This window comes from Panthera uncia (genome assembly GCF_023721935.1).
Source record: "Panthera uncia isolate 11264 chromosome A3 unlocalized genomic scaffold, Puncia_PCG_1.0 HiC_scaffold_11, whole genome shotgun sequence".
NCBI classification, from domain to species: domain Eukaryota; kingdom Metazoa; phylum Chordata; class Mammalia; order Carnivora; family Felidae; genus Panthera; species Panthera uncia.
In genome coordinates this window covers 31,176,201-31,192,864 of record NW_026057578.1, presented here as the reverse complement: position 1 = coordinate 31,192,864, position 16,664 = coordinate 31,176,201, and the positions used below count along the sequence as shown (strand labels likewise).

Genomic DNA, 16,664 nt, shown 5'->3' with positions numbered 1-16,664 from the left:
TTCTTGAGGTACTCAACCATATTCTGAGGTAAGCACAGGCTATCTAAGTGCAACCAACAGTAAGGGAGTACCAGGGCTGGGTGCAGCCCAATGCTGAGATACCTTGGGTGACTATCAGCTGGAAAACTTTGACTGTGTTCACCAATCTCTAGAAGATCAACTTCCTTACAAAACACAACAGCAAACAAGCAAGCCAAGAATGCAAGTTGGCTTGGGAGCTGGATATGTTAAAAAGCAGAGCTAGAATAGTAGCCATCAGAACACCAACGGAGACCAATGTAAAGGTAGGCCATGTCTCTGAGCAAACAACAGATCCAGAGTTATCAGAACTAGATTAAAATGTGGGCAAAATCTGCTGAAGGGCTGTGGGGGAGAGAATCTGTAATTATAACTACCTATGAGCATGCAGTGAAGGGAAGGAAAGTGGATCTTACTTATACATACTTCTTTAAATTTTAGTTTTTAAATGTTTATTTATTTTTGAGAGAGAGAGAGAGGGAGAGCCAGGCAGAGGCAGAGAGAGAGGGAGAAAGAATCCCAAGCAGGCTCCATGCTGACAGTGCAGAGCCCAACACGGGGCTCTAGCCCATGACGAACCATGAGATCATGACCTGAGCCAAAATCAAGGGTCGGCCCTGTAACTGAATGAGTCACCCAGGTGCCCCAGATCCAATTTATTTATTTATTTATTTATTTAAGATTTTATGTATTTTTTTATTTTTTTTAATGTTTATTTTTGAGAGCAAGAGAGACAGAGCATGAGCGGGAGAGGGGCAGAGAGAGGGAGACACAGAATCCGAAGCAGGCTCCAGGCTCCGAGCTGTCAGCACAGAGCCCGATGCAGGGCTCGAACCCACAGACCGTGAGATCATGACCTGAGCCAAAATCGCGGCTCAACTGACCGAGCCACCCAGGCACCCCCCCACCCCGGGTCCTCCTTATAAATAGAAAATCAAAACTCAAGACCATAGACAGTTTTGAGAAACTGGAGGTGCAAGATGGTCAGCCAAGAGCAAATCAGGCTGGGTGGTTAGGGCAGTGATTTCCCCCACAGTGTAGGACCGTCCACCTCAGCCATTTCACTGGCTGGTAATGGTCGGATTACCAGTGACAATCTTTCCTAAATTTACTTAGTAAAAATCTCTTTCTCACAAAAGGCAACTCTGAAATGTTTACAACAAAATAAATAGCTTCCCATGCTGTGTAAATTTCACTTAGTGAGATCAGAATTAAGTTCCTTTTGTGGTGGATACACCTGAGTGCATTTATTCCTGCCTACCATAAGCTATCCGCTACAAAGCTACTAAATATAAAGGTGGCTGCCTTCCATTGGATCCTAGTGTAATCCCTGCTCCCATCATGATATCTTTCGGATATCATTTCCACTCAGTTCTTGGGAAGCTCTAGGTGATCTGGTTCAATTTTACTTTATTTTATTTTATTTTTTAATTTTTTTTGAATATTTATTTTTACTTTCGAGAGAGAAAAAAAGAGTGCAAGCGGGGGAGGGGGAGAGAGAGAGAGAGAGAGAGAGAGAGAGAGAGAGAGGCACAGAATCCAAAGCAGGCTCTAGACTCTGAGCTGTCAGCACAGAGTCTGACGCAGGGCCAGACTCACAAACTGCAAGATCATGACCTGAGCCGAAGTCAGACACGTGACTGACTGAGCCACCCAGATGCCCCGATCTGGTCCAATTTTAAGCAACCATAACAAGTATCGTGAGTAATAAATGGTATAGCATACAAAAGTACTGCAGAATGGTGGACTGCACCACAAAATTAAGATTGCTTTTAAATATGTAAGTCTGAATAAAATAGTATCAAAAACTTAATATTCCTCCCTAAAACTGCCCCCCTCCAAAAATGAGTTGTTTGCTGTGTCAAGCAAACAAACTTGCCTAGATTCATTTCTGAGCAATTCCTTATCTCAGTGATATCATCCATTTGGTTGTTTTCCAGGTTAGAAAAAGCAACTTTTTTCCAATAAAAATGTGATTGAAAACAGTGCCTTTGGGCTCAGCCCAGCTCCGCCATTTATTAAGTAACACTGGGCAGGCTTCCTAATGTCTCCACATCTACATTTCCTTATTTATAAAATAGGGTTGCTTTCTACTTCTCAGGTTTGTGGTAAGAATTAAAAGTAGCAATCTTTGTGAACCACTTAGCATGGAGCCCAACAACAAAAAACCTGACAGGCAGCCAGGCTGCCATAAATGGGAGTGATCATTATTCCTGTATTCTAAGACATTCCGATGTCTAGCTCTGCAGGGAAAAGTAACCACAGAACCTTCGTTGGGGTAGTATATGCAAACCAACATTAGTGTTTTAAACACATGCTGCAGATCAGGAGGCATGGCCACAGGGAAGAAGGAGGAGATAAGACTCCCGGATGCTAGGAATGGCTCCATTTGGAAAGGTCAAATTGGGGGGTAGGGTGCAGAGGGGGGGTGTGAGAATGTGTAGGGGTGAAAAACATAAATAGGATGCATTTTAGGAACATCAGACAGACAGAGTTTCCCAAACTCTCTTCTACCTATCCTCGATTCCTGAAATTAAACCATTCTTTAAGGTTAAGGCTAGGTATTCTTAAATGAAGACCATCCCGGAAAAGCTGACACTTGAAGCTATTTGTCTCTGAGTCCAAGTTTCAAATCGTCTTTTGGGGATGCTCTGAAGGGTGACATATGAAGGCCCAGGGCACGTAGGAATGGGGTGGAGGCCCAAGCAAGGAGAAGACAAAGTGAGAACTGGGCCTCCAGTTGGACTGGACCCACTTGGGTTTGGGGTGCATGTGTTCTATCCTAGCAGAAGTGGCTCAGGATTTATATCACTGCACAATAGTTGATAACGCACTTTGCACACGTTAATGGCTGACAGTTGGGCCATGTCTCCATCAATTACACATTTTGACTTTTCTTCTGGGAGGCAGATGCAATCTGACAATCTCCTCCAACACGGATTGTGCTATGGGGCTAAATTCAGGCTTCACCTGATTCAGTGCTGCCTATGACTCCCACTCCTTATACATGGAACTTTCCAAAGTTACTCCTAACCAGCCTTAAGCTACATGTGTGGGCAGTGGAGAGGGGACCAGAGATGTTTTTACGTTGGGATCAGCTTCAGCCCTACCTCCATACAAGAATATCTCTTAATGAAATACCAATAGCAGTTAACATTCACCCATTCATTCCTCATACAAGTATTTATTGAGTACCTGCTATCCTGGAATTTATATTCCAGGAGATGAATCAATTAAAGTCAAATCTAGGGTGCCCAGTGGCATTCCTGCCGAGGCAAAGAATAAAGCCAGGGAAAGGTACAACAAAGAACGTCAGCAGGGAGGAGGGTGGCTGGCTCTTAGAGGTGGGAGGCAGAGGCCCCGCCCAGTGAGGACAAGAACAGTAGGAGGTCAGGGCAGAGACGTGGCAGACCCAGGGCCCAGAGGGCATGGGTGCCATAGGACTTTGGCTTTTGCTCTGAGACAGATGAGAAGCCATGGGAGTTTTGCACCAAGGACTCACATGATCTGATTTGCATTTTTAAAAGGATCTTCTGGTAGATGTGTTGAGAAGAGAGTGTAGGAGGTCAAGGGCAGGTATGGAAAGAGCTGGTTAGGAGTTTGTAACAATAATCCAGAAGACAGGCAATAGGGGCAGCAGAGGGGGTGGCAAAACGGTTTAGATTCTAGATCTTACTCTGGCAGTAAAGCTGACAGTGATAGACTGGATGTGAGAGAGGTTGAGGATGACTCCAAAGTTTGGGCCTAAGTGAATGGATGGGTAAAAATGCTTTTTAGAGATGAGAAAGGGTCAACGAACAGGTGTGTATATACAAGGGGAAATGGACTGGGGAGAGGGTGGAGGAATTAGCAATTTGATTTAGGATATATCAAATTCCAGAAGTCTAACAGAAATCTAAGTGATGATGTCAAGTACACAGAGCTCAGAGACATTAAGAAACATGCCCCAAGTCCCAGAGCCAGTAAGTGGGAGAGCTTTGGGCCCAGGTCTGTGGACCTCCAGGTCTGGACTGGGCAAAGAATGGGAAAGACAAGGGCTTTACAACCAGAGATGGTCAGTAACTACGTCAACAATCATCGTTAAGCTTAAATAATAAACTTTTTGGCAATTCAGTCAGGGAAACTTGTAGAAAAGTTGTTCCCCAAATGCAGAGTATACTCTATACGAGGAATACTGAGTGCCCTACTACTGTCACCTGTAACATTTAACAGGCCCACATTACTGCATTCTGAAGTTTTAGTTTTTATTTTATTTTTTAATTTATTTATTTATTCTAGAGAGAGAGAGTGTGCATGTGCTCATGCGAGTGTATGCAGGGGAGGTTCAGAGAGAGAGGGAGAGAGAAAATCCCAAGCAGGCTCCATGCTGTCAGCACAGAGCCCAACGCGGGGCTCGAACTCACAAACCATGAGATCATGACCTGAGCTGTAATCAAGAGTCAGATGCTTAATCCACTGAGCCACCCAGGCACCCCAACTTTCTGAAGTTTTAAAAGAACAAAACAAAATTCAATTCCACCTTCTCCCTGTTGAGCCTCTGAATGCAGTTGGATGGAGATGAGAAAGGTCCTCAGACAAAAAGGCCTCCAGGAAATAGCTCCTTGTGGTTACACCAGGGAGCTTGTCCTTTGAAGTCTCTCCCCACAGTTGTGCTTAGATAAGATGTTTTTCTACCCGAGACAATGAATCATTCCTCAGAGAGGTGCTATTGGAAAAGAGAGAAACAAACAACCACATACCTGTATGTATGGGGGGGGGGGGGCGCGGGGGTGTCAGTGTTAGCTTGTTTTAAACCCTGTTTCTTACCTGGATCTGCATCAGAAGAGCAAGGACTAGAAAGGGCTTCTACAGAACTAAAAGCCTCACTGTCGGCCTCTTGGTGGGGTCTCTGCAGCACATAATCTCTTATGTCATAAACTGTTGGCAAATCCAAGGCACTGCTCTCCTCGGACTGGCTGCCTGGAGTAGCTTCCTGGGTCGCCATAGTCCTGCTGTGGAAAAAATAATTCAACACAAGAGGCATTGCCTAAGAGGAGGCCCCCATTTCAGTCACAGCTTGAAGGACTAAAGTCCCAGCGCCTTAAAGGCCAAACAATACTTTGGCCAGAATACTTTCCCATTAGTAACAGTCTTCCTTGTGCTTACTTTAGACCCAGTATTTGTTTACCATGTTTCTTCATCATGAGAAACAAACACTCTCGACACAGAAAGATTAACAATTTCAGCTAGAGAATAAACTGCATGTCTGATAAGGATGAAGCACTGTGCAACACGATAATCCAAGGACTACAAGAATATGTAATGAGAAGAGAGACTGTCTATGATGCATTATGTGGAAACAAGATTTTTAAACAATAGGCAGGGTTTGATCCAGACTTTATAAAATGCAGAATCATGTGTGGGGTGTATGTGTGTGTGTGTGTGTTTGTGTAAGTGAGAAATACACATATCTATAGCTAGAAAAAAAGCATCTGGAAGGATAAATCCCAAATAAACTTCAATGGTAATTAATTCAGTGGTTTAATTGCTGACTAGTGAGATGACGGGTGACTTGTATTTTTATCTGTGGCCTAGTCAAACATGCATTCAGTCAATGATTTAACACGCCAGGCCCTGGGTGTACAAAGGTGAATGTAATAGACCCTTCCTTCAAGTTGCTCACAGTTTGGGATGATGCAAACGCACCAACATACCATGTAAACACAACGACAAGACAGAGAAGAACCCAGAAAGCAACAGTAAGTTTTCTGGAGAAGGTCGTCTCCAAGCATGGGGCAGGCCAGGCCAATGCCTGGGGGACAGCGCAAATGCAAGTAGAACCAGCTTGGGCAACCCAAGTGCCATGGGTGCTGGGAGTTTAAAGTGAGAGTCAAAGAACAATCGCACATGGGTAACTGGGGAGAGACAAACCTTGTGGTTTCAGCTGGATGGCCGTGGGGCTCTTCTGTTCCCAGCTCTGGAAAGGACAGCGAGGCTTGGCTGTTGATAGCCACTTGGATGCACAAACGCTCCGGCTGAGCTTTCGAGACCACAAAGGTGCTTTATTGGGTTCATCACTTGGACATTTCTTGTCACATTGGTGTTCCTAAAAAAGAAATAAAATAAATTAAAATTAGGTATTCCTCATCCTCCCCCCCAGGTAGACCCCGATCTATTTGTGGGTACTGGATTCTCTGTTGGAAGGTTCTTTACAGTGCATTCAGCTCTGCCCACCTCTCTATAAAATAACTACGGGCCTGGGGAGAGCCTAAACCCTCTGCAACTCTCTGCCTCATAAATTTCTGTCATCAATAAATCATATTGTAGCCAACACCACGCGTCATGACTGCCGTGGGCTGCCACGTGCCATGCAGAAGAGTTTACACGGTCAGATCTGCAGATTTGGCAGCTGGATGGGAGATGACTTTATAGGGCTTCAGCCCAGTGGCCAGCAATCTTAGAAGCAACAGGAATTCATTCAGCTGCCATGGTCCTGGTGAGAGACAAGGAGCATGTGAACTAGGGTAGGGTAATCAAGAGCAGGGGGCAGATTAAGAACATATGTAGGAACTAAAATGAGAGTAGAACTTCATCACTGAACAGGTAAAGGGGCTAAAGAGAAAGAGAGTCAATGAGGAATGGCAGCTTTAATGACTGGGTTGCTTTATCTAACTGCGTTAGAGAAGGAATAGTTTTCAGAGGGGGTGGTATTCCAAATTATGGAATACTGTACAGCTGTTAAGATGACAGTTGGAACCTGAAAGATCTCAAAGACATATGTTTGAATGAAACAAGCAATTTCAGAATAACAGGAACAGTATAATAATAAGGGTAGATAACATTTATCCAGTGCTTGTTGGGTGCCAAGCACTGTGTGAAGAGCTTCATCGGCAATAGCCCCATGAAGCAGGCAATCCTACCACGACCCTCATTTACAATCAGACAGTCAGACACAGAGAGAAGTCGAGTAACTTGCCCAAAGAAACTTCATCTAGAAAATGCCAATCTGGAATGAACCCACCTCCCAGACCTCCCAGCCTCCTGTGTCTGCACAGCCCAAAGGACCACCCTATCAGGCAAAGATAGGGTGTGTATAAAAACATATCAACAGAGAAGCCTGGCAAGATTCTTCTTGTTTGAGGACAACGGTCGCATGCTGTTGTGGACATTCACCCATGCAGAGAGTGAGCCAAGAGAGCAAGCAGCTGATTGCTTCTGAAAGAAGCAGAGGGATCAAGGTTCCCAAAGAAGCAAGAACATCCTGTCTCTTCACACATATTACATTAGCCAACCAAGCCTGAAGTTTCATCAAACACCTCCGCCACAGGCATCTGTGTCTCTTCCTTCTCCCCTCGTGTTAACAAACACTGCTCTGGAGGCTTCTGGAAGGGAAAAAATAGTTCAGTGAAGGACAGCAGTACATCCTGCCTGCCTGAAAAGGAGCCTTGACATTGACCATCACGCAAGAGTGTCATTAGTGATACAAGCAGCAGATTGATGTGATATCTGTCTTTCCTTTTAGAAATCACTGGTATTAAATGTCAAATATATTCCAAACTGGGCATTTGAACAAAACAAAACAAAACAAGACAAAACAAAACAAAAAAAAAAAAAAAAAAAAAAAAGGAAGAAAGGAAGGAAAGAAGGAAGGAAGAAAGAAAAAAGAAAGTCTACTGAAAGGCAGAATCTGGTTTATTGCAAAGTAAGAAACTGCATGCAAAACATTCTTTGGAATTCTGAAGTTGCCCAGGAGAAAGCAAGTAATAGGTACAGATGAGACCCTTCCTATGGCCTGTAACCACCTAAGCTGACAAGTACGATGCAATGATTATCTCTGCCCTAAAACTTTTAACATGGGGTTCCACTTTCTTCTCCAGAAGAGCTTATTTTCCTCTCTTAAAAGTACTTGGGGTGCCTGGCTGGCTCAGTCAAGAGAGCATGTGGCTCTTGATCTCAGGGTTGTGAGTTTGAGCCCCACATTGTGTGTAGAGATTCCTTAAAAGGATCTTTCAAAAAAAAAAAAAAAAAGTGCCGAGGCACCTGGGTGGCTCAGTCTGTTAAGGCCTCCAACTCTTGGTTTCGGCTCAGGTCATGATCTCATGGTTTCATGGGTTCAAGCCCCCATCGGGCTCTGCGCTGGCAGTGTGGAGCCTGCTTTGGATTCTCTCTGCCCTTTCCCTACTTGCCCTGTCTCTGTCTCTCCAAAATAAATAAATAAAACTTAAAAAAACAAAAAAGGCTTTAATTATACAATCTAAGTGTTCTTTTCCAATACCATAGGGGCACAGGCACAAGACGTCTCTCGGTACATTAAAACCTGCTTACCGAGAGAAGACAGCCATTCTCCCATGACTACAGATTCTTACCAACCTATAAATCCAACCTATAAATCCAGTCAGGGTCCTCAGATAAAAAGCTGTTTAGCTTCATCTCTTTTTTCAGCCAAAGGTCTTCCCTCCCTTCATGTTTTTACAGTGAAAAGTTTCAAACATAAAGAAAACTGGAAAGAATTATCTGATGAACATTCCTATAGCTACCATCTAGATTTCACAATTAACATCATACTATGATTTTCTTTATCATAAAACTATCCACCTGTCCAAGTCTTTATTCATCTGTTAATTATTCTTTTTTTACCTATTTCCAGTGACCTGTAATGAAAGGTTCTGAGTTAGTGCCCGGTACAATCAATTTGCATTTCCAAATGCTCACACTGTTAGCTAAGTGAAGCGTGAGTCAGAGGAGGGTCAAAGTGGAGCAAGGAGCACAGCTGGGAAGCTCTGCAGAGCAGTCCAGAGTTACACAGGGTCTCTGAAGTTAGAGACTCACTTTTTAGCTGTGTCACCTTGGGCAAGTCACTAACGTCTGTTTCCTCTATCGATAAAAATGGCTTGATGCCTGTGCTTACCTGATAGGGTTGTCATAGGAATTATATGAAATTAATGGATGGAAAATACTCAGTAGAGAATGCAAGCTCAATAATATCTAGATCCAATAAGTCAAATAGTAATAATTAGAAAACAATTTACAGGCTTCCATCTTCCCAGTCTACCTCCTATCCATTTGCCCTTCTATTTCCCATTCAGTAGCCATCTTACTTCTTTCATTCTTATCCAGTGTATTTTATAGTCCATTATCTTGTCAGTACCCTAAACTTCCCTTCCCGAACCATTGTGTTCTTTTATCACACCCGTTTGGCAAAACCCTCGCCTAGATGAACTCAGTTTATCTCCCCACTCTGCAGGGCTAGACATGAGTCACTGAATAGAGCAAGCTGGCTCACTCTGACTGAATAAACATCAACTAGAAATGGGCTGTTTGGCCACATGAATCTTGAGATGTTTATCTCATTACTTCCTCTTCCCCTCTCCTTGACTCTTGTGCTTTCTCCTGTCTTCTTCAACTCAGACGCTTCCCATCTGTCACATGCCTTCCTGCTCTTTTCAGTAGATCTGCTCACTTCCTAACTGACAAAGGAAACAGAATCCAGCAGAGAGGAACTTCCTCCACCATCCGTCAAGCAGAACAAAGTCTCCAACGTCTGCACACTGCTTCACTCCTCTTCACAACACAGAGCTGTCCCTCCTGTGGCAAAGTCCAACCCCTCCACCTGCACCTTAAATCCTGCTCTCTAGACCCTTCAACAAGCCCTCAGTGACAACAACCCCTTCTCTCACTTCTCTCCCACTGGATCTTCACTTAGATTTTTCAATATGCCCAAATTGCTCCCATTTTCAACAAAACCTAGTATGTAAGAGAATGTCCTTGTTCTTTGGAAATGCCACTCAAACATTAATTGGTAGGGGGAAAGGTGTGTACAACACACTCTCAAATAGCGCTGTGTGTGTGTGTGTGTGTGTGTGTGTGTGTGCGCGCGCGCGCGCGTGTGTGTGTGTGTGTGTATGAGAGAGAATGGTAAAGTAAATTGATGGGGCAAGTATAGACAGCTGGTGAATCTGGAAAATGCTATTTGGGAGTTCCTTGTACAAGTCTTGCAATTTTTTGAAGGTATAAAATCATATCAACATTAAAAGTTGTCAAGAAGTGGTGCCTGGGTGGCTCAGTTGGTTATAGCGTCTGTCCAACTTACAGCTCAGATCACGATCTCATGGTTTGTGAGTTCGAGCCCTGCATGGAGTTCTCTGCTGTCAGCACAGAACCTGCTTTGGATCCTCTGTCCCTCTCTCTCTCTCTTTCTCTGCCCCTCTCCCACTCCTTCTCTCTCCCCCTCTCTCTCTCAAAATTAAATAAATAAACTTTTTTTTAAAAGTTGTCAAGAAAGTGGGGTGCCTGGGTGGCTCAGCTGGTCAAGCAACAGACTCTTGACTTCAGCTCTGGTCATGATCTCATGGTTCATGAGTTGAGACCCACATTGGGCTCCACGTTGCTTGCTTGGGATTCTTTCTCTCCCTCTCTCTCTGCCCCTCCCTGGCTCCCATGTGCAAGCACACGCTCTCTCTCTCTCTCTCTCAAAAAAAGGTTGTCAAGAAAGAAAGAAAAGTGAAAAGGAAATCTTTGACACCTGCACTCCCCACAGCCAGTCTCCTCTCCTATCCACAAAATTCTCAAAAGTCTAAATTGGTTCATTTCCTCATCTCCACCAACTCAATCACTCTAGCATATGACTTCTAGAAACTCCTTCTTCTGCCATCCTTTGTTTGCTTTCCAGGGAACCACTCTCCTGTCTTCCCATCTCTTTGCCTTTGTTCCTTTCATCCTGCTCTGTGGCTCATCCTCCATCCGCAACTGGACTTTCTCCATGTTTAGCCCAAAGCTCTCTCCTCTTCTTTCCTCCTCTGAGACATTAATCACCATCCAGAAATTTCTCTCTAGCCCAGATCCTCCAATGCCAGGCCCCACTGCTTTCCAGGCTTCAAGCATAATGGCTTTTCTTCAGCTTCTCCAATAAGCCCCACTTCCTCCCACTACACTTGTCATTCCCTTCCCTAAATAACTCTTCTAAAAAATGGAAGAGGAGCAAACACTTCCCAGTTTAGTCTAAGCTCAGCATCAGCCTGATACTAAATCAAGACAAAGGCACCACAAAAAACTACAGACCAATACTATGAATACAGACACAAAAATCCTTGACAGAATACTAACAAACCAAACCCAGCAAAATACAAAAAGGATTAGACTCCATGGCCAAGTGGAACTTACCTTAGGAATTCAAAGTTGTTCTAACATCTCAAGATGAATCAATGTAATATACTATATTAGAATAATGGACAAAAAGAATAAGGGACAAAAACCACAACACACACACACACACACACACACACACACACACAGCATTTGATAAAGTCAAACAGTCTTTCATGATCAAACCACTCAACAACTAGAAATAGAAAGGAACTTCCTCAGTCTGATAAAGGGTATTTTTTGGGGAAAAAAATGCATAGCTAGCAGCATATTTTGTGGTAAAATGTTTTCCCCCTAAGATCAGGAACAAGACAATGATGTCTTCTCTGATCACTTCTACTCAACATTATACTGGAGGTTTTAGCTAGCACAATTAGGCAAGAAAATGAAACAAAAGTCTTCTCTATTAGAGAGAAGTAAAACTATTTCTATTAGCAGAAGGTGTGATCTTGTGGGTAGAAAATCTCAAGGAATCCACTTAAAAAACTGGTAGAACCATGAAACAAGTTAAACAAGATTACTGGATACAAGATCAATATAGTAAAATTATATGCAAATGATTTTACACTGCCAATAAAAAATATCTAAAAATACTGTGTAAATATTTACATACACTAGCAATAAATAATCCTAAAATTAAATTAAGAACATAACTCCACTTACAATAGCATCAAAAAAGATTAAGGGGCGTCTGTGTAGCTCAGTTGGTTGAGTGTCCGACTCTTCATTTCGACTCTGTCATGATCTCACAGTTTGTGGGACTGAGGGCCTCAAGGGGCTCTGTGCTGACAGTGCGGAGCTTGCTTGGGATTCTTTCTCTCCCTCTCTCTCTGCCCCTCCCATACTCACACTCTCCCCCAAAAATAATACACTTAAGAAAAAAAACAGCATCAAAAAAGAATAAAATACTTAGGAATATAGTTAATAAAAATATGTGAGACAGGCACAATGAAAACTGAAAAAAAAAAAAAATTTTGAAAGAGGGGCTCCTGGCTGGTTCAGTCAGTGGAGCATATGACTCATGATCTCGGGGTTATAAGTTTGAGTTCCACGTTAGATGTAGAGATTACTTAAAAATAAAATCTTTTTAAAAAGAGTTGAAAGAAATTAAAAATCTAAATGAATAGAAACACATCTAATATTTTAATATTTTAAGATGGCAATATGGCTTGGATTGATCTATAGATCAATGTAATTCTTAGTTGCATCTCAGTTGTGTGTGTGTTTTTTTCTATTTGCAGACATTGACAAAAGTACTTAAAAAATTCATACAGAAATTCAAGGGACCCAAAATAGCTAAAACAATCCTGAAAAAGAACAAAGTTGGAGGACTCATTTTTTTTTTTTTTTAATTTCAAAAGTTAGTAAAAAGCCACACTAATCAAGACTGTGAGTACTGGCATAAGGATGGACATATAGATCAATGGAATAGAACTGAGAATCCAGAAGTAAAATGTACAGTTATGGTCAATTGATTTTCCACAGGGTGCCAAGACATAGGAAAAGGAAAGGGCAGTCTTTTCACTTAGACAAGTGGATATCCACATACAAAGTTGCCAGCACTTTGGAAAACAGTTTGGTAGTTCTTCAAAAGGTTAAACGAGGTTACACTTGGACCTGGGAAGTCCACTGCTAGGCATATGCTCAAGAGACATACAAACATATATCCAGGGGCATCTGGGTGGCTCAGTTGGTTAAGCATCCAACTTTGGCTCAGGTCATGATCTCATGGTTCATGAGTTCAAGCGCTGCATCGGGCTCTGTGCTGACAGCTCAGAGCCTGGAGCCTGCTTCAGATTCTGTGTGTCTCTCTCTCTCTGCTCCTCCCCTGCTTGCACTCTGTCTCTCTTTCTCAAAAATAAATAAACATTGAAAAAAAAATTTAAAAAAACATATGTTCACACAAACTTTACACAAATGTTCACAGCAGCCTTTTTTTTAAATTTTTTTTTTAATGTTTATTTATTTTTGAGAGAGAAACAGTGTGAGCAGGGGAGGGGCAGGGAGAGAGGGAGACACAGAATCGGAAGCAGGCTCCAGGCTACGAGCTGTCAGCACAGAGCCCAAGGCAGGGCTCGAACCCATGAACCATGAGATCATTGAACTGAGCCCGAGTTGGACGCTTAACCAACTGAGCCACTCAGGCACCCCTCAGCAGCTTTATCCACAATAGACAATAAATGGAAACAATCCAAATGTCCACCAATTGATAAATGGATGAATAAAATGTAGTATATGCACACATGGAATATTTTTCAGCTTTATAAAAGAATCAAGTTCGAATACATGCCACATGTATACTTAGTGATAAAAACCTAGTGTTAAAAAACAAGACAGCAGATCCAAAATGGTTTTGCTTGTGCTAAACCCCACAACCAATCAGGAATCGCCTCATCAGCACTAGTTGGGTAATCTGCCAGATAGAACCTTGCCATCCCCTAAAGAGGAGTAACCATGCGATAACCAACCTGCTTTTTTGGCCTAGTATTCACTTTCTTGTTCCTGCTCCCTTCTGCCTATAAGTCTCTCATTTTGTTCAACTCCTCAGAGCTCCTTTCTATCTGCTAGACTGGATCCTGCCCAATTCAAATTGCTTTTTGTCTCAAATTAACTTAGAATTTTAAATATGCCTCAGTTTATCTTTTAACACTAGTAAAGAAAGACCACATGTTGTATGATTTTATTTGTATCAAATGTCCAAATTGACAAATCTATAGAAAGTAGACTAGTAACTGCCTAGAACTGGAAGGTCAAAGTGAATGGAGACTGCTAAGGGGCATTTCTTTGGGGTGATGGAAATGTTCTAAAATTAGATTGGGGTGGGGGGGGGTGTGCCTGGGTGGCTAAGTCAGTTAAGCATCCGCTCTTGATTCTGGTTCAGGACTCAGGTCATATACAGGTCATGATCTCACGGTTCATGGGCTGGAACCCCTGATGGGCTTTGCAATGACAGTACAGAGCCTGCTTGGGATTCTCTCTCTGCTCCTGCCCTCCTTGACCGTGCACTCTCTCTCTCTCTCGCTCTCTCTCTCTCTCATTCTCTCCAAATAAATAAACTTTAAAAAATAAAGATAAAAATAGATTGTAGGGATGGCTGCACAATTCTGGGAATATATGAAAAGCCACTGAATTTTACATCTTAAACAGGCGAATTTTATGATATGTATTTATTGCTTTAAAAAGCTGCTTTTTAAAAAGGAGAAGAACCCAAGGGCATCCGGTCACACTGCCTGCAAATTTACGGGGTTTCCCCAAAGAGGTGTCTGCAGAGGCCATGTGTTGTTGGGGTGGAGGAGGGGTGGTAGGGGAAATTGGAAGTGTGCCAGGGGAAGCCGCCATAACTTCCCAACTATGAGACTGATCTGATACATTGCTTAGACCCCCTGCCGATTCCCAATCCCAGGGCACTCCTTGTTCCACGGAGACAACTGATAGAGAAAAACTGCAAAATCCCGTTTACACTCACCGACCGGCAACAGCAGCACATCCAAATCCGGAAGCGGAGGCGCCATATTTGTTATGGGAAAAGAGGGTTTGAAAGGAAGCCACTGGAGCCACCTTTGCTGAGGGCAAGTAAGGGCAATAGAATGTAGCTACCGCCATCTTGACTAAGGGCATTGGCCAAGCCAGTGAAATTTTGCGCCCTTGACTGAACTTTACCAAAGGCTTATTGGTAAATGCTCTTGGTGGACGTTGAAGAGAACAGGAAACATTTTTAATTTTAAAAATTTAAATGCCTACGTTTTAAAAAACATAAAGAGTAGAGAGAAATTGACAAAGAGAATAAAAATATTTTAGTATGTTGCATGCGACTTAGCCATACACCAGGGCCAGAATTGCAGGACCACAGAAAGGAGACTGAAGGTCATTGTCCCATTTCACCATCTTCTTGAAAGAGTCCTGTACACTCATATCCTCCTACAGATTCCTATCTTAGAATAGAATCCCATAATTTAGGGAGTCCTTCACTTGAGAAGAATTTTTTAAATAATGCTGAGGTTTGGCCAACCACATGCTGAATTTGAAGGCAAATAAAAATAGAAGCAGAAGTAAAAACATATTCAGACAAACCTAACACAGCAACTGTAAATTTCATTTTTTCTTCCAGCATTGCTAGTCAAAGTGTATAGATTCAATTTTCACCCTTTCTCATGTAATATATCTTATAAAATATTATTATTATTATTATTATTATTATTTGAGAGAGAGAGAGAATGTGTGAGCTGGGAAGTGGGAGAGGGAAAGGGAGAAAATCTTGAGGAGGCTCCACGCTAAGTGTGGAGGTTGTGGGGAGAACTCCATCCCAGGACCCTGGGATATGACCTGAGCTGAAATCAAGAGTCGTCGCTCAACCAATTGAGCCACCCAGGTGCCCTAAAAACATTCTTCTAAAGTAACACAAATTGTGATTAGAGAAAGCCTGGAATAATACTAAGTTACTTTCCTGTTTGTTTCATAAAATGACAAACTCAAATATAATTAAATGAAATTATCTGGATTATTATACAACCATTAAAGATGATAGAAAATACAGCAAAAAAAAAAAAAATCTGAGATCATGCATTGCATTCTCAGTTTCCATGTTTCTTTGGTCTCCTCGAATCTCCATTCCTCAGTCTTTTTTGTATTTCTTGGTGTTGATGTTTTTTAAGATTCCAGGTCACTTATTTTGTGGAATGTCCCTCAACTGGAGTTTGTCTGATGCTTCAGCCTGGTTTCCAATGGCATTGAGCACTGTTGATCACGCCTTCCCTCTGGAAAATGTTTTTTCCTGGGTTTCCCTGATACCACCTTCCTATTTTTCTTTTTCCTCTTTAAAAAATTCATTTAAATCTCCTTTATAAGCTCTTCTCTCTCTTCGTTGTGGGCCTTTCTCAAGATTCTGTCTTGAATCTTCTCCTTCCCATCTATGCTCATGATTCCCAAACCTCTAAGCCTCCTGAGAGGCTCCTCCTGAGATTCAAATCAACATATCCTTCAGTCACCTTTATTTATTTATTTTTTATTTTTTTTTCAACGTTTTTTATTTATTTTTGGGACAGAGAGAGGCAGAGCATGAACGGGGGAGGGGCAGAGAGAGAGGGAGACACAGAATCGGAAACAGGCTCCAGGCTCCCAGCCGTCAGCCCAGAGCCTGACGCGGGGCTCGAACTCACGGACCGCGAGATCGTGACCTGGCTGAAGTCGGACGCTCAACCGACTGCGCCACCCAGGCGCCCCAAGTCACCTTTATTTCAAACTTCTCCCACCTCTCAGTCAACCTGCTCCTACCCCAGTGTCTCCTTTCTCAGTGAGTTGGACTATTTAGTTGCCAAAGACAGAACGTTTTTTTCCTCCTTTTCAGCATGTCCTGTATACAACCATAACCCTGCTGATTCTTTCTCTTAGGGATCTACTGACTATCTCTTAATTCTCTCCATCCACACCGCAACTTTCTGAGTATAGCTCACTGTTATCTGCCACCTGGATGACAACAGCTTTCCAACTCTCTTGCAGCCAGTTGTTTGTTTTGTTTTGTTTTGTTT

General features: G+C 42.6%; 1 protein-coding gene across 5 annotated transcripts in view; it reads right to left on the bottom strand.

Annotated features, from left to right (window-relative positions):
- Positions 1-15,300, bottom strand: part of SHLD1 (shieldin complex subunit 1) — a 90,242-nt gene extending 74,942 nt beyond the window's left edge. The window contains exons 1-3 of one of the 5 annotated variants that reach the window (XR_007462127.1): positions 14,606-15,299; positions 5,929-6,103; positions 4,825-5,009 (exon numbers count right to left, since the gene is read on the bottom strand). Coding sequence is in view for 4 of the 5 variants with exons in the window: in XM_049651105.1 (XP_049507062.1) it covers positions 4,825-5,002 (178 nt within the window). In the remaining variant the exon portion in view is untranslated. Of the gene's footprint in view, positions 1-4,824; positions 5,010-5,928; positions 6,104-7,279; positions 7,614-14,605 lie in introns of those variants that run through there. The other 4 variants (XM_049651105.1, XM_049651108.1, XM_049651109.1 and 1 more) reach the window with 4 other exon arrangements.
- Between the last annotated feature and the right edge of the window lie 1,364 nt (positions 15,301-16,664).